General features: G+C 49.4%; 2 protein-coding genes and 1 non-coding gene across 10 annotated transcripts; 1 reads left to right on the top strand and 2 right to left on the bottom strand.

Annotated features, from left to right (window-relative positions):
* Window positions 1–5,065: 5,065 nt before the first annotated feature.
* On the bottom strand, window positions 5,066–5,137 carry TRNAE-UUC (transfer RNA glutamic acid (anticodon UUC)). The gene has a single exon. It is a non-coding gene; the product is annotated as a tRNA-Glu (tRNA).
* Window positions 5,138–6,163: 1,026 nt separating this feature from the next.
* VMA22 (vacuolar ATPase assembly factor VMA22) lies at window positions 6,164–10,621 on the bottom strand. 4 transcript variants are annotated; one of them, XM_019022185.3, is made up of 5 exons: window positions 10,060–10,621; window positions 9,767–9,870; window positions 9,593–9,675; window positions 8,833–8,964; window positions 6,164–7,157 (listed from the first exon to the last, which is right to left on the bottom strand). In XM_019022185.3, the coding sequence occupies exons 1-5, from the start codon at window positions 10,153–10,155 to the stop codon at window positions 7,045–7,047; spliced, it is 528 nt and encodes a 175-aa protein (XP_018877730.2). In that variant the 5' UTR covers window positions 10,156–10,621; the 3' UTR covers window positions 6,164–7,044. The 4 variants fall into 4 exon arrangements, with proteins under 4 accessions (XP_018877730.2, XP_004032595.2, XP_055236723.1 ...); XM_004032547.5 differs by having other exon boundaries at window positions 9,941–10,352; XM_055380748.1 differs by lacking the exon at window positions 6,164–7,157 and adding an exon at window positions 7,486–7,688 and having other exon boundaries at window positions 10,060–10,189.
* A 148-nt stretch (window positions 10,622–10,769) lies between these two features.
* On the top strand, window positions 10,770–15,737 carry IMP4 (IMP U3 small nucleolar ribonucleoprotein 4). Of its 5 annotated transcripts, XM_055380728.2 has the most exons (9): window positions 10,770–10,861; window positions 11,012–11,120; window positions 12,553–12,636; window positions 13,300–13,409; window positions 13,491–13,623; window positions 13,703–13,857; window positions 13,942–14,036; window positions 14,125–14,198; window positions 14,280–15,737. In XM_055380728.2, the coding sequence occupies exons 1-9, from the start codon at window positions 10,859–10,861 to the stop codon at window positions 14,390–14,392; spliced, it is 876 nt and encodes a 291-aa protein (XP_055236703.1). In that variant the 5' UTR covers window positions 10,770–10,858; the 3' UTR covers window positions 14,393–15,737. The 5 variants fall into 5 exon arrangements, with proteins under 5 accessions (XP_055236703.1, XP_055236702.1, XP_030864582.2 ...); XM_055380727.2 differs by having other exon boundaries at window positions 14,125–15,737; XM_031008722.3 differs by having other exon boundaries at window positions 13,703–14,036.
* The last annotated feature ends 4,842 nt before the right edge of the window (window positions 15,738–20,579 follow it).

The following is a 20,579-nucleotide window of genomic DNA, read 5'->3' as shown; positions in this document are numbered from 1 at the left end:
AACTTTCGTATCCTTAACTAGTCTAAAGCATTCCTTTGACCTCCTCAAATTAAAACCTGGCTCTCTTCTGCCAAGACTACCTTTCCTAAGTCCTCTCAAGTGTTATTTCTTCACTTGAGGGTGAAGCAGTGAGCTCTTCGTACCCATCACCACTTCCAGACCGTTACTAACCCATCCTCTTGTAGAAAGCAGTCTTCCTGTGAAGAGACCAAACCATTCAACCAAAGTTCTATCCAACCCCCTTTGTTGTGCCATCTAACAAATACCCTAATTAAATTCTTCATTCACTAGGGACTCTGGCACTTAGCTCAGTATTCCTCTTCATTCCAAGACCTCCCTGAAAGGATCAGTAACTTCAACATCGAGATGGAACACATAACCAACATAACCAGCCTCTCCACTGAGCTACAGACCCACATATTCTACCTTGAAATCTTTAACCAAGATAGCTAAAATTCAACATGTATAAAACTAAACTCATGAAGCTGGGTACAGGGGCACACACCTGTAGTCCCAGCTACTCAGGAGGCTGAGGTGGAGGATGGTATCCTTTCAGCCTTGGAATTCAAGTCCAGCGTGGAAAGCATAGCAAGACCCTATCTCCAAAAAACAAAAACGAAAAAACTATGCACTGCCAGCCCAGTTTAGTCTCCAGTTTCTGCAGTGAAAGGCACAAACAGTTGCATGAGGCAGAAATCTGGAAAACAGCTTTAATTGCTCTTTCACCCCTCACATCCAAAACATTGCAAAGACACACTAATTCCACTACATCAGTATCTCTTGAAGTCACCCACATTTCTTCATTTCTACTTTCACCAACCTAACCCAACCATCACTGCTCTGCGAGGCCAGTGTCCAGGGCTTCCCATTCCGGAATCAACTGTGTGACCTCCTTGTTGGGGGTCTCGAACAGGGCAGGAAGAAGGTGTTCCCTCCCCTTTGATTTATTTTTTATTTTTGTTTTTTGTTTTTTGTTTTTTTTGTTTTTTTGTTTTTTTGTTTTTGAGACGGAGTCTCGCTTTGTCTCCCAGGCTGGAGTGCAGTGGCGCAATCTCGGCTCACTGCAAGCTCCACCTCCCGGGTTCAAGCGATTCTCCTGCCTCAGCCTCCCGAGTAACTGGGACTATAGGCGCCCGCCACCACGCCCAGCTAATTTTTTGTATTTTTAGTAGAGACGGGGGTTCACCATGTTGGCCAGGATGGTCTCGATCTCCTGACCTCGTGATCCACCCGCCTCGGCCTCCCAAAGTGCTGGGATTACAGGTGTGAGCCACCGCGCCCGGCCTTCATTTTTTATTAAGCACTGTGCCAGCGGTCTCCGTGGGTGTGAGCCCTTGTACTGCACGGGGTTCGAGGGACAAACTGCGACAGCATCAAGGCAGACAACACCATAGCAGTCTACAAATACTATCAAGGACTCGCGGGATGCGGTGGATCCCGGAAGAGGCTGCTGGCGCACCGACCCCGTGAGCCACCAGGCCCTGGGCCGTCCTGGCAGTGCGGTCTCCCGCTGTAAGGTGGAATGGGCCGTAGAGAGTGATTGTGTTGCCAGCCATGTGTCCGCGTTGCCTCATTAGCCACTCAGCCGGCTCCATGGCACCTGGAGGAGAGCCACACCCCCTCCTCACTCCTTGCCCGCTTCTGTGGAGTTTTTTGACAACCAGAAGTAGCCAATTAATTTGAGCTGCCCGAAGCGCTTGATACCTTGGTTTAGGAGAAACTCTGGATGACTCAAAGTTTCACAATTTAGGAATGAGATTCACCAGACACCCGTTAGACGGCAAAACGTAGCTGTGCCCCGGACTGGTGCTCCCACCTGGTGGGGCCAGTCTGTAAGCAAGGGCGGCCTAGTGGCCGTCATTGTAGCCCACCAAACCACCCTGCTTGCTGGGCCCGTTGCTTCAATAGGTTTTATTATTATTTAGGTAACATTATTCAGATTAGGAAATGACTGATATTGAAAAGATAAGACATGAGTGACGCTGAAACATTTTACTCACAGTTCCCGAGAGAGCACGTGTTATGGGGTGGGGAGGGGTTTGATTAGCTCAGAGTGAGAGAGTCCAGTGGTTGCAAGTATGAACTTAATCGGGTGCCCAAGAAGGGAAACTGGCCTCTAGCCAGGGCCTCAAAAGTGGGTCAAGGCAGCATTTTTAAAACTTTGTTATAGGAATCCACAGTTTTTGCAGTTTGTCCCTCCACGTGCTCTGTCTTGGGTTGAACAGTGTCTCCCCATCAAAAAGAAAAAAAATATCGTGTCTACCCACAACTTCAGAAGATGATTTTATTTGGGAATAGAATCTTGCAGATGTAATTAAGTTAAGGTGATTTGTACTGGATTAGAGTAGGCTCTTTTTTCTGTTTTTGGTTTTTTTTTTGGTCTGTTTGTTTTGTTTTGTTTGTTTTGTTTTGTTTTGTTTGTTTGGAGATGGAGTTTCGCTTTTGTTGCCCAGGCTAGAGTGCAGTAGCGCTCTCTCGGCCCACAGCAACCTCCGCCTCCTGGGTTCAAGTGATTCTTCTGCCTTAGCCTCCCAAGTAGCTGGGATTACAGGCATGCGCCACCATGCCCAGCTACTTTTGTGTTCTGTTGTTATATGGAAAGTAGACATGATAAATAATAAGCTTGGATATTAAAAGCTTGGATATTTAGTTGAGGGAAGTGTTGAAGGTACAACCTGCTTGCTGCTAATAGGAACTGTGAGAGGAAAAAGGTACATCGAGTAAAGAACAGTCAAGCAGAAAGGAGCTGGCACTTAATGATTTAGGGCCTCTCGGGATGTCCAGATCACAAAGACTACAAAAATTAGGAAACTCACTGTTAGAAAGTGTACTCTGGAAAGAGGACCAAGGGTGTGGCTGGAGAACATTTTGCTAAAGAGATTGGACATGCGACTCATGGAACCACTCCACCATCTCAGCAGAAGCCAGAAATAGAGATGGGGTTACCAAGGAAAGATCTGTGGAGGGCCCCTTTGTCTGTTGACTGAAACCCCATGAATTATGCAGGAGACAAAGGTTTTGAGATTCTGATAGCAGTAGAAACATGGCAGCCTGGACTCTAAGGGACAGAGACGGAATGGAATAAAGGAAGGCCATGGGGCTTCCAAAATTCCATAGGCAGGCAACTGGCTGACGGAGGCATTCTGCTGCAGAAATGTTTTATCTCCCATCTTGTAATTTTCTGTTGAAAGCCAAACATGCATAAGGTGAGAGGAACTGAGGTAAATAGGCTTTTAGTGTGAAGTTTTATATTTATCTGACTAAGGAGGGAGGCTGTGTTTCTTGTTTGCTGTAGCTGTAAATGCCAGAGGCTAAAATTTCCTCTAGTGTCCTTGTTTTTGCATCCTCTGTTGCCTTTGGGTTTCCCTAGAGACTGCTTCTTACATAAATTCTGGGCCTTGCAGTTCTTTCAGCTGCAATCCCTTGTTAATATATAGGAGCCCTAAGTGATGTGGCAGTAAGATGTGGGGACAGCAGGGAGTGGTCTACAAACTCATGATCTGGGCCCAGTCTTGTTGTGAACCAGTGGTCCCTAGGCTGTGCCACTCACAAGTGCTTCTCAGCTTTTTTTTAATGTGAGTTGGAAGACTAAAGCAGACTGGAGGTGGATATTTTCCTTCCCTTGGGTTAGGTAGGCTCTGGTAGTTGCTCTGACTTTAAGCCTTTGTTAAAGAGGACAGGACGTTATGTGTGCATTTCAAAGTGGTTACACTTCCCTCCCCTTGCCAGAAGCTCCAGCAGATTTTTCTCTGATTTTCACCCAAGAACATGATAGAATTCCTGGAGCTAAAACCCATGAGACTGTGGGGGCCCCTTAAGGCTATGTCCCCAGCATCTTTTCTCTCTTATGCTTACATGCCCAGGCTCTAGCAGTTAGTCAGTTACCCTTTAAGTTTTCCTACAAGTTGCTGGCTGCAGCGGCAGCTTCTGTGCCTGGCAAGCTGTAGCTCTGTATTTGCCTTTCCTTCTAATTTTCAGGGGAGTGGTTTGCCACGTGACCTCAATTTTCTGAGGAATCGAAGAGTTGTTGATTTGCCAATTGGTTCAGCTTTTTTCTTGTTGTAAGGACGGAAGTGATGATTTTGAAGCTCTTTATGTGCCAGAACAAAAATTTTCATTGGTATGCTTACTAGCGATAATTATAAAAAACAAAGGTATGAATGAATGAATGAATGAGTGTGGCAGTAATTCCTGAAGACATGACCTCAGCCCTACATATAATCTCCCTGGATTAATTGAGCAAGCCAAAAAACAATGTCTTTTTTAGTTAAGAGGTCTGACTCTGTAGCCCAGGTTGGAGGGTACTGGCATGACCTCAGCTCACTGCAGCCTCAACCTCCTGGGCTCAGGCGATCCTCCAGCCTCAGCCTCCTTAGCAGCTGGGACTGAAGCTGCCGCCTCACCCAGCTGGGTTCTCCTTTCCACCGGACATGTGTGTGTGTGCTGGCACGAAGACATCATTGAAGTTTGAAGTTGGTTTTCTGCTGGGGGAGTGGAGTCAAGCCCGGACTGTCCCAGTGAGAAAACAGGAACCCTGACTACTGGACAAAACAAAGCAGCAGCAAGAGAGAAAGGTAAATTTTTCCAGAGTGCTATGCTCCCAGTAGACTTCCTAGGACTTCCTATCCCCACCTTGCAGAGGCAGCTCACGGACCCGAGGTGGCTCCTGCCAACCTGAGCAAGTGCACTGGAGCATGATGGAGGCCAGTGGGGATCTGCCTTCTGCTGGGGGTTCCACAGCAACATATTTTGAATATTTTCAATGTTATCGGGCATTTCACTACTTCTAATATTCACACCTGCGATGCATATGGCATCTAATATACTCAGTAAGCTATTGATGGTCAAAACAACTAGCTAATGCCATGATGAAAATGGTCACTGCCACCAAAACACACAGCGATGGGGCCTGGATCTCCCTGGGCCTGTTTCTCCAAGTTCAAGTGAAGAGGAAATACCCAGTCTGGCCTGGAGCATTCTAGTGGCGAAAAGTCAAAGTTCTTCTGGCGAACATTTTCACGTTGAAAGAAAAAAATATACGCCCGCAAAAAAATGGCCACTTTCGTTCCCATACCGGGAGTCGAACCCGGGCCGCCTGGGTGAAAACCAGGAATCCTAACCGCTAGACCATATGGGAACTGCTGAAAGGTGGCGCCACCATGTCTGTATACGTGACATGCGTCAGCTTCGCCGCCAGTGCCTCCCAACTACCACTGCGCAGCACTGAGCTCCTGCTGTCCCTGTAGAAATTCGTATGACTGCAGCCGTGCCAGACTCGCTGCATGAACCCCGTCTCTCGACTTAGCCCTGGTGGGACAAGCCACTTCCCCCCAGAAGCCAGAATCCCCTTTCCTGGCGGTCTCCCCAAGAGCTGGAGTTAGGGCAGAAGGTCAGGGCAGCAAGTTAAGGATGCCTTGCTAAAGATTTGCTGTCTTCATCAAACCCCATTTGCAGAGCCCATGACCTCGCCCCACCTGCGAGTCCAGCCCCAAGCCAGCAGTGGGAGGCACGTGCCCACCCCAGTGTCCGCCCACAACCAGCAGCGAAGGGCGTGCTCCACGGGGTCGCACCTCCTCCTGGAAGAATTTGTGGCCCCAGCAAAATTGACTTATTTTTTTCCTTACTTTGGCTTCAGAATCTCACTAACTGGAACCTTGTGGATAGGATCTTTGTTACGAAAGGCAACCTTTGGTGAGGTTTGGGGGCAGATACCCATTTTTCCTGCAGTCACAGGGGTTCCATTTGAGTTCCCCCATTAGTCTTTTCCCTGGCAACTCAAGGTCAACAGGGCCAATAAACGACCCCTCAACCCAACGCAAATCTGCCCTACAGGGATTATGTTAAAGTTCAAGAAGTAAAACAATGTGGTACTGGTGTATTGACAGTAATGTCCACGAAACAGAATGAAAACCCCCAAATTACATTAGGTTTACACTGGGAGTTAGCAAAACAAAAGGGCAGCATTAACCGACATACAGCACGTGGGCGGATGGTGGAAAAGCTGGACATGACTCACTGGACATTTCAACTGAAACCACAGAGGTTCTTGAAAATGCTGGAGAATTCCCTGATTGCCTTATCAGTTACAAACCCAAATTTAGAATCATGTGACAGCTGGATACATTCAACTGTATGTACAAATAATGATCAAAAAACACAAAAGTTGGGTAGTGGTTACCATAGCTTTTACTGTAGTCATTCATTAAGCTATTCAACTGTTCTGTGCAGTTTGATGTTTTATTTTACAATAAAAAGTCAAAAAAAATAAGCAAAAAGATAAACTGGAAAATAAGACTTACATCTCATATATATGGACAAAGGACCAATTACCTCCAAACATAAACAGCTCCTAGAAATTATTGCAAAGATCAACAACCCAGTAGAAAAATGAATGAAGTTCCCAGAACAGAAAACACAAGTGGCCCTTCAAAAAAATGAAGAGAGGCACAGCCTCTTATGGTAAGACAAAGAGACAGGATTTTAAAAACCTAGGCCTCTTCCTAGAGTTCCCTTAAGTATCTAGGCCAGATCATTTTTACTTCCTGGCTTAGACCCTGCCAAGGGCTGCCCAGCTACTCAGGTGTTTGTGTCCTTGTGGACTCAAGTCATATTGTCCTGATCTTTTGGCTGAGTACGGTTTTCTCCTCCAGCAAAGACAATTTGGAGGATGTACTAAGCATGAAGCGCTACTTCCTGTGCCCCTCATCTCTCTTCGCACAGTGTTCCGTCATCCAGCCATGAAAGCACAGCTGAGGGATCCAAGAGGTAGTTCCAATTGTTGACTAACGTGTACCTGCCTATGTGAGTGTGTCCCATGGGAACTTAGGCCTTAGAATGGTTTCAAAGTAGTGGCTTTCAAAATTACTGTTTGCCTCTTCAAACTTCACACCTAAGGAAAATGGAAACATGCAGAGCAGGGACACAGAAGGGACATTAGCTGGCGTGGGGTAGGGGCAAGAGCTAATTGTGAAGGAAGAAGGCCTGAGATCACGTAGCCATGTCAGAGAACAGCTGTGCTCGCTGCCCTGCCTCTTTGCACGCATGTCAGGCAGCCCCAGGCTCCAGCTGCTTGAGTTTCTCTTGGAGTCCCCGGAGCTGGCTTTGACCCCAGTCAATGCGGTTCTGGAGGCTGGCTATGTCTGCGGCCAGCTGCAGGCCTGGAGAAAAAGGAGAGAAGGTCACCATGGTATCTGTAGTGTAACACATGACCCAGGAGGATCTGGATATCCCCAGAAATTGGAAAGGCTTCAGGCCTCTCTGCCCCCAACACTTGTCCCAAAACATTCCAGGTACGGCCCTGCATTGGCTGCTCCAGAACCTCTGAGGCCTTACACCTCCTTCAGGTCTTTGCTAAAATGTCACCTCCTTAGACTTCCTGGACCCATTATATCACCCACCAGGAACTAAAAATTCACAGATAGTAATACCATTTCATGCCCTCATTTCCTTCCTTCCCCCATTATTACAGCGTCTCTCTGCCCTCACCTGCTCTCCCTCCACTTCTTTTCTCTGCTAGTCCACACTCTGGATCCACCTCTAGATGGCTTTTGCTGATGTCTCTGCTGTAACAGCTGCTGCCCAGTCCTCCGGGCAGCTCTCGTCTTCGGCCTCCTGTTCAGCAGCAGGGCTGACCACACATTGGATCACTCGCTCCAGGAAACACTTTCTCTTCTTGGCCTCCAGGACACCTGCCCCCAGGTGTTGCTCCTCAGTTTCCTTGACTGGCTTCTCCCCTCTTCTCCCTCACCTCCCATCCATATTCCCCAGGCCCTCTGCTGATCTCATCCTATCTCAGCTTTAAACCAGTGTTTGTGTCAAAAACTTTGGAATTTAAACACCAGTGCTATGCAGTGGACTCCCAAATCTCTCTCCAGCCCAAGCCTCTCCCAAACTCCAGATACATGTGCCCAAGTGCCCACTCAGACTCTCCAGCAGGGCGTCGGTGGACACCACACAGACCACACCAACTCCTGCCTTCTGGAATCCTCTCAGCTGCCCACAGCGGGTGAGGGTCGCTCCATCCTCCCAGGGGTTCTGGGTGGAGACCGCAGGCTCTCCTGGACTCCTTTCCTTCCCTTACTCCCATATCTTATCTGTCAGCAAATTCTGGTGCTTCTATTCTTAAAACCTGTGCAGGTTCCCACCACTTACCTCCTCCTCCAGTGACGCTATCTGCTTCTCACACTGGCTGCTCCCTGACACCTGCTTCCTCCCTCTGCTCTGTGTCCCCGCCCAGCACCCAAGCATTCCTGTGACCCTGTACAGCCAGTTGCACCATCCTCTGCTCAGAGCCTCTCTGTGGGTCCCACAGTCTTCATCAGGGCTTACGTCACCTGACTCCACTCTAGGCCACCGACCTCGGCACATACCAGATATATCTGGCTTCAGGGCTTTTGTCCTGGCTGGTTCCTCCATCTAGAGCACTGTTCCCCAAAATCACCCACAAAGCTTTTCCTTCACCTCCTCAGAGAGACCTCCCCTGGCCCACTCCTGTCCCACTCCATTATGTGTTTTTCATAACAATTTTCACAGCCTGACTTATGTTAAGGGCCTACTTATCTGCACGTTGCCTTTCTCTGCTTCTAAACATTACATGAAAGGTGTTTGTCTCTTTTGTTCCCTGCTGTATCCCCAGCAGCTAGCATGAACCCGAACGCTGCCAACAACCAGTAAATGCTTTTGGAAAAAACAATGGGTGTACAACGAAGTTTGGATGGAGGAAAACCTGCAAAGCCTTTCACAGACTAACCCCAGCCATGGCAGCAGTGCTCAAGTGTTCCCTGTGGATAGAGGGTCTGAGGGCCACAGAGCCAAACAACAGGGTCCACTCACCATCCCGGAAGCTTGCTTGAGCCTGACGTAGACTGTGAGGAACTAGGATTCCAAACCAGTTCAGGGGGTCCTGAGGGGCCTCAGAGGACTCCGGTTCTGGGGTCTTAGTGGGGCCCTTGCGCCTCCGCAGACCTGAGGAAAGAAAGGTTGGAGGAGGCTGGGATCTTACTCCCTGACCTTTATCATCTTGGTGACAATGTTGAGCTTGACCTGAGCTCATGATTCTATAAAACACTGTTGGTTGGAAAATTCCAACTTTGGGGTTCCAGGAAACAGCTTACCACAAAACACAGCCTTTCCCCTTGTGATTCAGATGAGACTGTTTGTCCACTCTTTCCCGTGACTCCTGTAAGACCCACTGATGACCCTGTTTGCCTGTGACACTGACCTTACCCATTGTACCTGAACATGCCAACAGACCAGACACAGACGTTCCAACTCCCCATTATTTGTCTCAGGAATGATTAACTGGGATTAGAAGTTTGTCCCTCTGAAACTAGCTAGACACACAGATGAATATTTTCTGTTCAGCTGACTGAAACGTATGTGATTGTAAAACTATTCCCAGTGTAAAGCAACTCACCAACAATTTCTCTACTTCCTATAAAAGTCTAAAGCAAAACCACCCTACAAAAACATTCTGTTCTTCAGCTCGGGGATGCTCTCTCTTATCGCAAAAACCTAATTTAAATCATCTCCATAATTTGCATTTTGTCTTTGACACTGGGAAGGGGTTCTGCAGAAGGAAGAGGGGGCTCACCTGCTTCGCGAGGCCCCACCTCCTCTGGGGCGTGGACACCAGCTCTCACCACCTTGAACTTCTGGAGTCCCTCCTGGGCCTCGCTGAAGGACGAGAAGGGAGGATGGAGCTTTGGCAGCCCGGGCCTAGAACGCGCCCGCCCGCCCACCCAGCCCAGCATGGAAGCTTCCTCACCTGGCGTGGAGGCAGACCTGGGGCTCCATGTGGGAAGCATACTGCAGGGGCCCCACCGACTTGGCGCCCATCGCGTAGCGAGCCTTGGCGAGCGAGAGCCAGCCCTGCAGGGAGAGGAAAGCGGTGAGACTCAGTTTACGCCCGTGTACCCTCCTGCCCGCCCCAGGCGCCTACCTCCTCCACCCGGGCGTTCAACACCGTTCGTTTCCCCTCCAGCTCTTCCAGGTCCCCAAGCAGCTGCAGGACCAGCGAATCCAGCTCCGCTCGCAGGTCAAGCGCCGCCATGAACACACCTTCAGATCTGAAGCCACCTTCTTCCTTGTCACCCTCCGCAGTTTGGCAGGACAGCCAATAGGCACACGAGATCCTCCATCAAGGGGCGTTCCCATCTGGGGATCCCCACGCCGGCAGCACCAAGGCCTCTGGGTCAGCTTCTTTAAGGGCAAGCGCCCTTAGGGAAGCAGCACGGAAGCAACCAATCAACTGGTTTCTCCAATTAGCCCCCAAGTGGATCAGCCTGCTTAACTGTCGGCTAGGGTTGTAGGTGGTTCTGAGTCCTTCCGGAAGCTGCCGAATCTTAGAAGTCGCGCCACTGTTGTGGCGATGGAAGAAGGCGAAGCTCTACAGAAACCATTTTGGTTGAGGGAAGAGTGATTTTAAAGTTAATTTGGAAAGGAGCCGGCAAGCAACCTTCAGTCGGTGTGCGGTTTTTACAGTTGAACTGTTTCCAGCCGCTAATTATGATTGTTTTAGCGGTTCGTCATCTGAAACCTACATTCTGCACGGCGGTGGTTGGGGGAGGGCGGGGATGGAGAAGCCTGGGCGGACATATTTATCAGCTGCGGTCCTAAGTCACGTGTGACATTCTGTATCCAGTCTATTGGTTATCCCAAGGAAAACGCCCTGCCGGAATGGCCAATCGCCTTGAGATGCCCCCGCCCTATTCGCCATCTTAACATTGGGCATTCCCCACAGCTGCAGGCACCAGTGAAGCGTCTAAGGGACCATCTTGGTTGAGGGCGGAAGTGAGGACTGTGTCGCGCTGGAGGAGCCCACAGATTCTCCTGGACCCACGTGGAAGCGGCACTCAAGATGGTAGGAGAATGAGCTCCTGTTTCGGAGGTCCGGGACGCGTGAAGTGCTGGGGATGTGGCTCTAGGGACTTGGAGGCTCAGCGGCTCCGGGGCTCCGGGGTTCCGGGACTCGGGAGCGAGTAGTGAGTGACTGGGCCTGCTGTTCCCACAGCTGCGCCGCGAGGCCCGCCTGCGCCGCGAGTACCTGTACCGCAAGGCCCGGGAGGAGGCGCAGCGCTCAGCCCAGGAGAGGAAGGAGCGGCTGCGGCGCGCGCTGGAAGGTAAGGCGTCGGCCCCGCGGGCGTCTGCGCGGTAAACCACCCCGGCACGCATTTGTGTTCGAATATCCGAGCGTCTTTCCAAATGCTTGCCTGCCGTTTTCCTTGCCCCATTGGGTTCTCCTGTTGGTTTTGAGAGTGTTTCTTCCGTGTGATGGTATTAATTACTTGTCACTGACGTTGCAGTACCCGGGTTTTGCAGCTTGCCCGCTGTGTGCAGTGTGTCAAGTTCGTCCCAAGTTTTAAAGACTTTACCTTGTCCTGTAGAAATTATCTTTAGAGCGGTGGCTCACTGCTGTAATCCCAGCACTTTGGGAGGCCGAGGCGGGCGGATCATGAGGTCAGGAGTTCGAGCCTGACCAACATGGTGAAATCTCGTCTCTACTAAACATACAAAAATTAGCTGGCCGTGGTGGCACGCGCCTGTAATCCCAGCTACTCAGGAGGCTGAGGCAGGAGAATCGCTTGAACCCGGGAGGCGGAAGTTGCAGTGAGCCGAGGTCCTGCCACTGCACTCCAGCCTGGGCAAAAAAGCAAGACTCAGTCTCAAAAAAAAAAAAAAGAAATTCTCTCTAAAGACTATCTGGATAGCGCTGGTGCTGCAGACTGGGCTGCCCATCCTCCCTGCAGGAGTTCCTCTGAGCTCCGTGGAGAACAGTGCTGGCCCGGAGTGCGCACCTGGAGCGCTGTGCTCTGCGGTAGGCAGCCTGCGGTCCAGGGCCCGCTGAAGCCATGCCTTTGAAGCGCTGTGGGCATCGTGACCAACGGTTTTGCTGTCTGAGAGCTTAAAGGTCTCTGGTCCACCATCATACATACAGAACAGTCTACATTTCTTTTCAAAAGTAATTTTTAAGGCCGAGCGCTGTGGCTCACGCCTGTAATCCCAGCACTTTGGGAGGCCGAGGCGGGTGGATCACGAGGTCAGGAGATCGAGACCATCCTGGCTAACACGGTGAAACCCCGTCTCTACTAAAAATACAAAAAATTAGCCGGGCGCCGTGGCGGGCTCCTGTAGTCCCAGCTACTCGCCAGCCTGAGGCAGGAGAATGGCGTGAACCCAGGAAGCGGAGCTTGCAGTGAGCCGAGATGGCACCACTGCACTGCTCTGCCTCGGTGACAGAGCGAGACTCCGTCTCAAAAAAAAAAAAAATCGATGTTTAGACTTCTACCTGATTATAAAAGCAATACAGTACATTAAGATATTTTAGAAAGTCCTCAAGTCATGAGACTAAAGAAAATGAAGTCCTAGTAACCACTGTTTATGGGGGTTGGCCTGTAGAAAGTTTTGTCACCTCTATCCATGCTGTATCCAAGCTCAGAAAGGGCTGAGGTATTTTTATTTCAAGCATGTGCAGGCTAGTAAGCTGTGGTGTATTGGATGAGTTGAGGTCTCCATGCTTGTGACTCACTCAGCCCCTCTCTCTTCCCTCTGCAGAAAACCGCCTGATTCCCACTGAGTTACGCCGAGAGGCTCTGGCCTTACAGGGGTCCCTGGAGTTTGATGATGCCGGAGGTGAAGGTAACTATACAAGGTAGCCCTCCCCAACACTGAGCTGGCAGGTCTCCAGTCCTTCCTCAGACACACCGGGCACCATCCCATCAGAGGAAACTGCTCCTGGAACTGTCCCCCATGCCCTTGTCACTGCACAGATGGCATTGCAGGGCTCTCCCTGAGTGTGCCCTGTCCCACTTACATGGCACACATGGGAGTGCCTCACTGACTCTGCGCCTGGCTTGTTAATTACCTCCCCCACTGGAGTGCCTGCTGGGGCAAGACAGTGTCCCTCACACATTATTGGTGCCCATACGTTTATTCACTGCATTATTCAAGAAACAAGAAAGGAATCCCAAACATTATAGATATTTGTTACGAGGGAAAAGAGTTTGTCACCGTTGGCCTTAGCAGAGTGTGGACTTCGTTGTGTAATAGAGTAGCTGCTTAGCCCCATGTGACTAATATAGCTTAAGCGAACTACAATTAAACAAAAGATTCTGTTCCTCAGCTACGCTTGTGCTTAGCAGCCAGAGTAGTTGGAGGCTGCCCTCTTGCCCGGTGTGCATGTGGAGCATTCCTATTGTTGAAGGCTTCGGCAGACAGCGACATCCAGGCGGTCTTGGCTGCCCCGAAGTTAGCATTTCATTCCCAAGACTGTCATGTTCTTGCCCCTCGTGCTCCTGACAGGTGTGACCAGCCACGTGGATGATGAATACCGATGGGCAGGAGTCGAGGATCCCAAGGTTATGATCACTACCTCCCGAGACCCCAGTTCCCGCCTCAAGATGTTTGCAAAGGTACTGGTGAGCAGGGAGTGAGGGAGAGACACCCAGGACACACAGCCCCAGTCCTGACTGTACACTGCCATCCATGCCCAGGAGCTGAAGCTGGTGTTCCCGGGCGCCCAGCGAATGAACCGAGGTCGACATGAAGTGGGGGCACTGGTGCGAGCCTGCAAAGCCAACGGCGTCACCGATCTGCTGGTCGTTCACGAGCATCGGGGCACACCTGGTGAGGCCGGAGGGAGGGAGTCGGGGTGGGAGTCGTCTGAGGGCAGACGGGGTCTCTGACAGCCACCTTTCCCCGCCAGTGGGGCTCATCGTCAGCCACCTGCCCTTTGGTCCTACTGCCTACTTCACACTGTGCAATGTGGTCATGCGGCATGACATCCCAGACCTGGGCACCATGTCGGAGGCCAAGCCCCACCTCATCACACACGGCTTCTCCTCCCGCCTGGGCAAGCGGGTGAGTCTGGGGGCCTTCAGGCTGGGGCTGCGGGCCAGGCCAGGCATTTGCCACTCTGTTTCCCTCTCTTTCTTTGTGCCCCAGGTCTCTGACATCCTCCGATACCTATTTCCCGTGCCCAAAGATGACAGCCACCGGGTCATCACCTTCGCAAACCAGGACGACTACATATCATTCCGGTGGGTCCACGGGCCATGCCCCAGGAAAGCATCCCCACCCTGTGTACCTCGTGCTGCTTGCCGTTGACCCACAGCTGTTCCCTCCCAGGCACCATGTGTACAAGAAGACAGACCACCGCAACGTGGAGCTCACTGAGGTCGGGCCCCGCTTTGAGCTGAAGCGTGAGTTTGAGCCTGAATCCCGTGTCTGGGGTGGGGAGGCGAGGCTGGCTGTGCCGGGGCTGATGCCATCCCTGCCTGCAGTGTACATGATCCGTCTGGGCACGCTGGAGCAGGAGGCCACAGCAGACGTGGAGTGGCGCTGGCACCCTTACACCAATACCGCACGCAAGAGGGTCTTCCTGAGCACCGAGTGAGCACACTCACCACTCAGTCAGGACATGGACTTGGAACTCAGGATGGGGCTGTCATAGACAGACCCACCAGTAGGAACTGTCACAGAATGGCCTGCTGAACTGGGATGTGGAACTGTGGCGGGTGGAGAGGTCTGAATAAACCGTCTGTGTCATGGCCCCGCCTGCCTCTGAGTGGTCAGGCCAAGTCTGCAGGGCAAAGCCCATGGGGTCCCTTTGGGTGGGGACCTGAGGGCTGTGGGACATGCTTGGGCCTGGAGTCAGTGTGGGGGTTAACATAGAGAGAGATTTGATGCTAACGTCCCCTCAAGAGTGAGGGTCCTATGAGCTCTTCAGCTGGCAGATGTGGGTAGCAGGGCCAGCCCGTGTCAGGGGCAGCTCACCAAGTTAACTCACTGAGTGGAAGCCGCCAGTGTGCCAACGCGGAGGGAACGGGCCACACCCAGTGCTCAGCAGCTGATTCCTCATGTAAGTGGCATCGTGTGGTATTTGTTCTGTGTCTGGCTTATTTCTATTAACATATAATGTTCTCCAGGTTCCTCCATGTTATTGCAAATGATAGGATTTCTTTCCTTGTAAAAAATATACGTGCCACATTTTCTTACCAATCCATCCACCAATAGACACTTAGGTCGTTTTCATAGTTTGGCAGTTGTGGAAATGCTGCAGTAAACATGGGAATATAGCTATCTTGTGAAGATAATGATTTCATCTCTTTTTTATATGTATACCCAGAAGTGGGATTGCTGCATCAAATGGTGGTTCTATTTTTAATTTTTTGAGGAACTGCCATACTGTTTTCCATAAAGGCTGTACTAATTTCCATTCTCACCAACAGTTCACTAGGGTTCCCTTTTCTCCACATCATTGCCAACATTCTTTATCTTGTGTTTTTTAATAACAGCTATCCTAACGGGTATGAGGTGATCTCTCTCATTGCGGTTTTGATTTGCATTTCCCTAACGGTTGGTGATACTGAGCATTTTTGCATACACCAGGTCATTTGTTCTTTGTTGTTGACTTGAGTCCCTTATATAGTTTGGATACTACTGTGGCCTGAATGTTTGTGTCCCCCAAAAATTCGTATATTGAACTCTTATCCCTAAGGTCAACAGTTTAGGGAAGCGATTAGGTCATGAGGACTCTGCCCTCGTGCATAGAATTAGTGCTCTTATAAAAGATGCCCGAGGGAGCTCTTTTGCCCCTCCTGCCATGTGAGGACACAGCTAGAAGCTACCATCTGTGAACCAGGAAGCCCCCCTCACCAGACACTGAATCTGCTGGAGCCACCATCTTGGACTTCCCAGCCTCCAGAGCTGTAAGAAATAAATGCCTGTTGTTTAAGCTACCCAGTCTGTGGTATTTTGTTAGAACAGCCCAAGTTGAGACAGATAGTAACCCTCTACCAGATACATGGTTTGCAAATAGTTTTTCCCATTTTGTAGATGCAGCCATTGAGAAGCTCCTCAAGATAGACATTAAATACAAAGAAGCATGGTGTGAAACGCCATGTGTGATATGCTGTCAGTGTGCAAAAGAGGCAGGGAGGGCCCTGCACTTGTGTGTATGTGCTGCATCATCCCCAGAAGGCTGAACGCCTTGCTGGTGCACTGGGTGCCCAGGGAGGAGGGAGGTTCTTTACTGTAATGTTAGCAGGTGAACATTGTATCCACTTGACCACGAAGAGCTGCCCTCTGAGTTCTCTGCCCATTTTTTGGGGGGGTACAGGTGGACACTTGGAAGACATCCTTATGATAAAAAAGCATACAGAAGGCCTGGTGCAGTGGCTCACACCTGTAATAATCCCAGCGCTTTTGGGAGGTCAAGGCAGGAGGTTCACTTGAAGTCAGGAGTTTGAGACCAGCCTGGGCAATATAGGGAGAGCTCATCTCTACAAAACATTTTTTAAAACACACACAAGTGCACATGGTGAAAAGTAAACCATCATCCTCCTTCCACCCCAAAGAACCCATCCCTAGTCTCCAGAGGTCATCAGTATTGACTTTTTAAAGAAGCTGGACTGATATCTTTTATTCATGGTATCCATAAGTTTGTTGACTGTTAATTATAGTTTAACCTGAAAGGGATCATGTTATGCACACCACTCTGAACCTTGCATCTTACCCTTTAATGACAAAGGGATGCCACAGGGCTCCAAGGCTGTCTAGTACACATGGATCTGCCTCCTTCCTTGTGGCTACATTGTTGGGTGGCTTCCTGTTTTTACCCCCACAAATACTGCTTCGAGAGCATCATTGAACATACTTCTGTGCATATTTATGCAAGTGTATCTGATGCATACATCCCTACAAGAGGAATTCTGCCTTTAAAATGATAGAGGCCGGGCATGGTGGCTCACACCTGTAATCCCAGCACTTCGGGAGGCTGAGGCGGGCGGATCACCTGAGGTCTGGAATTCAAGACCAGCCTGGCCAACATAGTGAAACCCCATCTCTACTAAAAATACAAAAAATTGACCGGGCATGGTGGCGGGTGCCTGTAATCCCAGCTGCTCAGGAGGCTGAGGCAGGAGAATCGCTTGAACCCGGGAAGTAGAGGTTGCAGTGAGCCAAGATCACGCCATTGCACTCCAGCCTGGGCAACAAGAGCAAGACTCCGTCTCAATAAAAAGAAAACACTAAAATAAAATGATAGTAGAGATTGTGTCTCTCCACAGGCACCATCACAAGATGTGAGCACCTGCTCCCCAGGTGAGCCCTGGGCATCATCAGAGGTTTTAACCTCTGTCACACACTAGGTGCAAAATGTTTCCCCAATTGCATTTGCGTTTCTTCAGTTACTCTGGAGGTTGTGCCTCTTTTCAAATACTTACTGGCCATGAGTGTTATGTATTTTCTGTGATGGGTCTGCTCTCCTTATAGATGCATTTGTTCACCTCTAGATTGATTGTTTTAAATCTTGTTAGTTGTGGAAAATTTGAAACATACAAGAGCAGAGAAGATGGTATAGTGAATCGCTGAGCCAGTTTTGATGTGAGCCAGTCTTTATAGCTCACCCACTCCCTGTATCCACTCCACCAGTTTTTAAAGTAGATCTCAGACATCACAGCATTTCATCCATATGTATTTCCATGTGTATCTCTAAAAGATAAGGACTCAACAAAAAAAAAACATTATTACACATAAAATTATCAGTGATCATTCCTTTATATCATCAGATATCCACTTAATGTTCAGCTTGCCTTGATTAGAATGTGCTTGTTTCGACTAAGATCGACATCAGGTCCATTCATTGCAAATGATTGACAAGTCTTTTAAAAACAGCTTTATTGAGATAGTCAACATATTACACAATTCACAGCGCAGGTTGAACTCACAGCTTTGTGCGCCCGTCCCTGTGCATCAATGATTTTTTAAAAATCATATTCATAGGGCTGTGTAACCATCACCACAATCTAATTTTGGAACATTTTTTGTCCCCTTCTGCCCCCACTGCCCTGGAGAGAAACCCCATGCCCATTAGCTGTCACTCTAATCCCCTCCCTCCCACCAGGCCCCAGCCCCTCTGGCAACCACTAGTCTACTTTTGGCCAGACTCTGCTGAGACATTAGAACAGGATTTATTTATTTATTTATTTATTTATTTATTTATTTATTTGAGACGGAGTCTCACTCTGTCGCCCAGGCTGGAGTGCAGTGGTGCAACCTCGGCTCACTGCAAGCTCCACCTCCCGGGTTCACGCCATTCTCCTGCCTCAGCCTCCCGAGTAGCTGGGACTACAGGTGCCTGCCACCACACCCGGCTCATTTTTTGTATTTTTAGTAGAGACGGGGTTTCTCACTGTTAGCCAGGATGGTCTCGATCTCCTGACCTCATGATCTGCCCGCCTCGGCCTCCCAAAGTGCTGGGATTACAGGCGTGAGCCACTGCGCCCAGCCTTAGAACAGGATTTTTTTTTTAAATTCTTTTGGTCTCTATAGATTTGCTGTTTCTGAACATTTCATGTAAATGGAATAATACGTCTTTTCTGACTGGCTTCTTCCACTTAGCATAATGTTTTCTAAACTTATTCACAGTGTAACTTATTTATGTCAGCACTTCACTTCTTTTCATTGCCAAATAATATTCCATGTATGTCCCTATACATGGGATATTATTATATGCCACATTTGATCCATCCATTGATGAAATTTAGGTTGTTTGCCACATTTGGGCCATTGTGAACAATGCTGCTATGAGCATTTGTGTGTTAAGTCTTGAGTCTCTTTATAAGATTGTCTGTTTCTTTGCAGTTTACTCAGTTAGGAAACTGGTTTGTCTTAATAGACCTTTCACCGTCTGGATGTTGCTGATCTTAACACTGTGGTGTCATTTAACATTTTTGTCTGCCGTTGTGTTTTCTCTGAATTAATATTGAGATCTAGAGGCTCAATCAGATATACCTGCAAATTTTTTTTAGCAGTAATACTTGATGAGGGTGTTATGTTCTTTCATTAGGAATCTCAGTGCCTGCCTGGGAGTCGTTTTTGTGATGTCAGTAGGCAGTATTATTGCTCAGCTCCATTAATTTATTAGGGGTTCAAACTTGGTGCCTATTTCTCAAGAAATTAATATGGAAGCTTTTTGCATTACAGTTTCAAATTCATTAAACTGGTGTGTGTAAGTACTTAGTGTATTTTTTTTCTTTTTTTTTTTTGAGATGGAGTCTTCGTTCTGTTGCCCAGGCTGGAGTGCAGTGGCACAATCGCGGCTCACTCCGCCTCTGGGGTTCAAGCGATTCTCCTGCCTCAGCCTCCCAAGTAGCTGGGACTACAGGCGCCCGCCACCATGCCTGGCTAATTTTTTGTATTTATAGTAGAGATGAGGTTTCACCATGTTAGCCAGGATGGTCTCGATCTCCTGACCTCGTGATCCACCCACCTCGGCTTCCCAAAGTACTAGGATTACAGGCATGAGCCACCACGCCTGGCCTAGTTAGTGTATTTTAACTAGCTATCTTATTAAATTTTCTCGTAAGTCCTTACAGTTTTTCATAAGAGTTTCTAAAAGTTTGTAGCTGATTATGCTATGTGCCAGTTAGCATTTCTGATGGGCCCCTCCCTCCTTTCTCCTTGCCACCCTGCATTGCCTAGGACTTCAGAACACCCTGGTCAGCAGCAGCAGTGAGGGTGTCCCCTCATTACAGGAATCCTTCCAGAGATGTTTACACTCACCCAAGCATGGATGCACACTCATTTCTCTCTGGTGTTATAATTGATGGGCAGACAGCAATGCACACGGATCCATGCATCCCTTTGGTTGTCCTGGGAACTGCACTCAGCCATGACACATGGGCTGTGCAATCAGGGCCCGCAGACACGGCCCTCATCTGTGCAGGACCCTGGCTGGCATTTGCTGACAATAACATGGCCAGTTGGTCTTCTCTAAATAAAGCACCGCACACAGAGGAAGTATGCTGAAGCTGGGCTAGCATCAGGTGTAGAAACTGCAGGCTGAGGAGGCAGCAGCCTGACCCGGCCTGTCAGTCACGGAAGTCCCAGAGTGCTGCCAGCGTTGCTGTTAGAGCACTTGTCTGCCCGAGTTTATTTCCTCCAGGGGCACATCGGGGGCCTGCTCTGGGCCATGCAGATGCCCAGGCTCTGCCCTGGAGGAGTGGGGGAAAAGTTGGTATGAGCATTTTAAAGATGGGGAAGAGGGCTTTCCCCTCTATTCCTAGTGGTTTCCCCTCCTTTCTGAAGCAGAATTGCAGGACAGCTCCCGAGGGCAGCAAGTCAGCCTCCACAAAGAGCTGGGGGTTGTGGGGTTTGGTGGTAGCGCTGAGAAGGGGTAGGGTGGCTTTCTCTTTGGCCCCTTTCTCTTTGGCTTTCTCTTTCCACCGCGCTGAGCTGCTGACCCTTTCCCATGGAGGGACCAGGAGGAGTCTTTGATTCAGAACACTAAAACCTGGCACACCTGAGGAGAGTTAGAGGAGACAGGAACAAAAGCTCTCCCAGAGGACTTAGAGCTCTCAGGCATCGGACGGGAGGGGGACACAGCCACATGCTTCCTCTTGCACTGAAGAGGGTTGCCTTTTTCCTGTTTGCTAAATGCCAGACTTGTGGATGGACCAACAGGACAACTCGCCCAGCTTGAAGGTTTTTAACAGAATGAAGCAATGGGAAAATGTTTTCAAATTTATGCCCCCCCTTCCATTTTTGTTTTAACTTAGAGGAGGGAGTAAGGAGGTGGG

The sequence above is a fragment of the Gorilla gorilla genome, chromosome 11, assembly GCF_029281585.2.
Source record: "Gorilla gorilla gorilla isolate KB3781 chromosome 11, NHGRI_mGorGor1-v2.1_pri, whole genome shotgun sequence".
NCBI lineage: Eukaryota > Metazoa > Chordata > Mammalia > Primates > Hominidae > Gorilla > Gorilla gorilla.
This window is presented reverse-complemented; position numbering and strand designations above follow the sequence as displayed.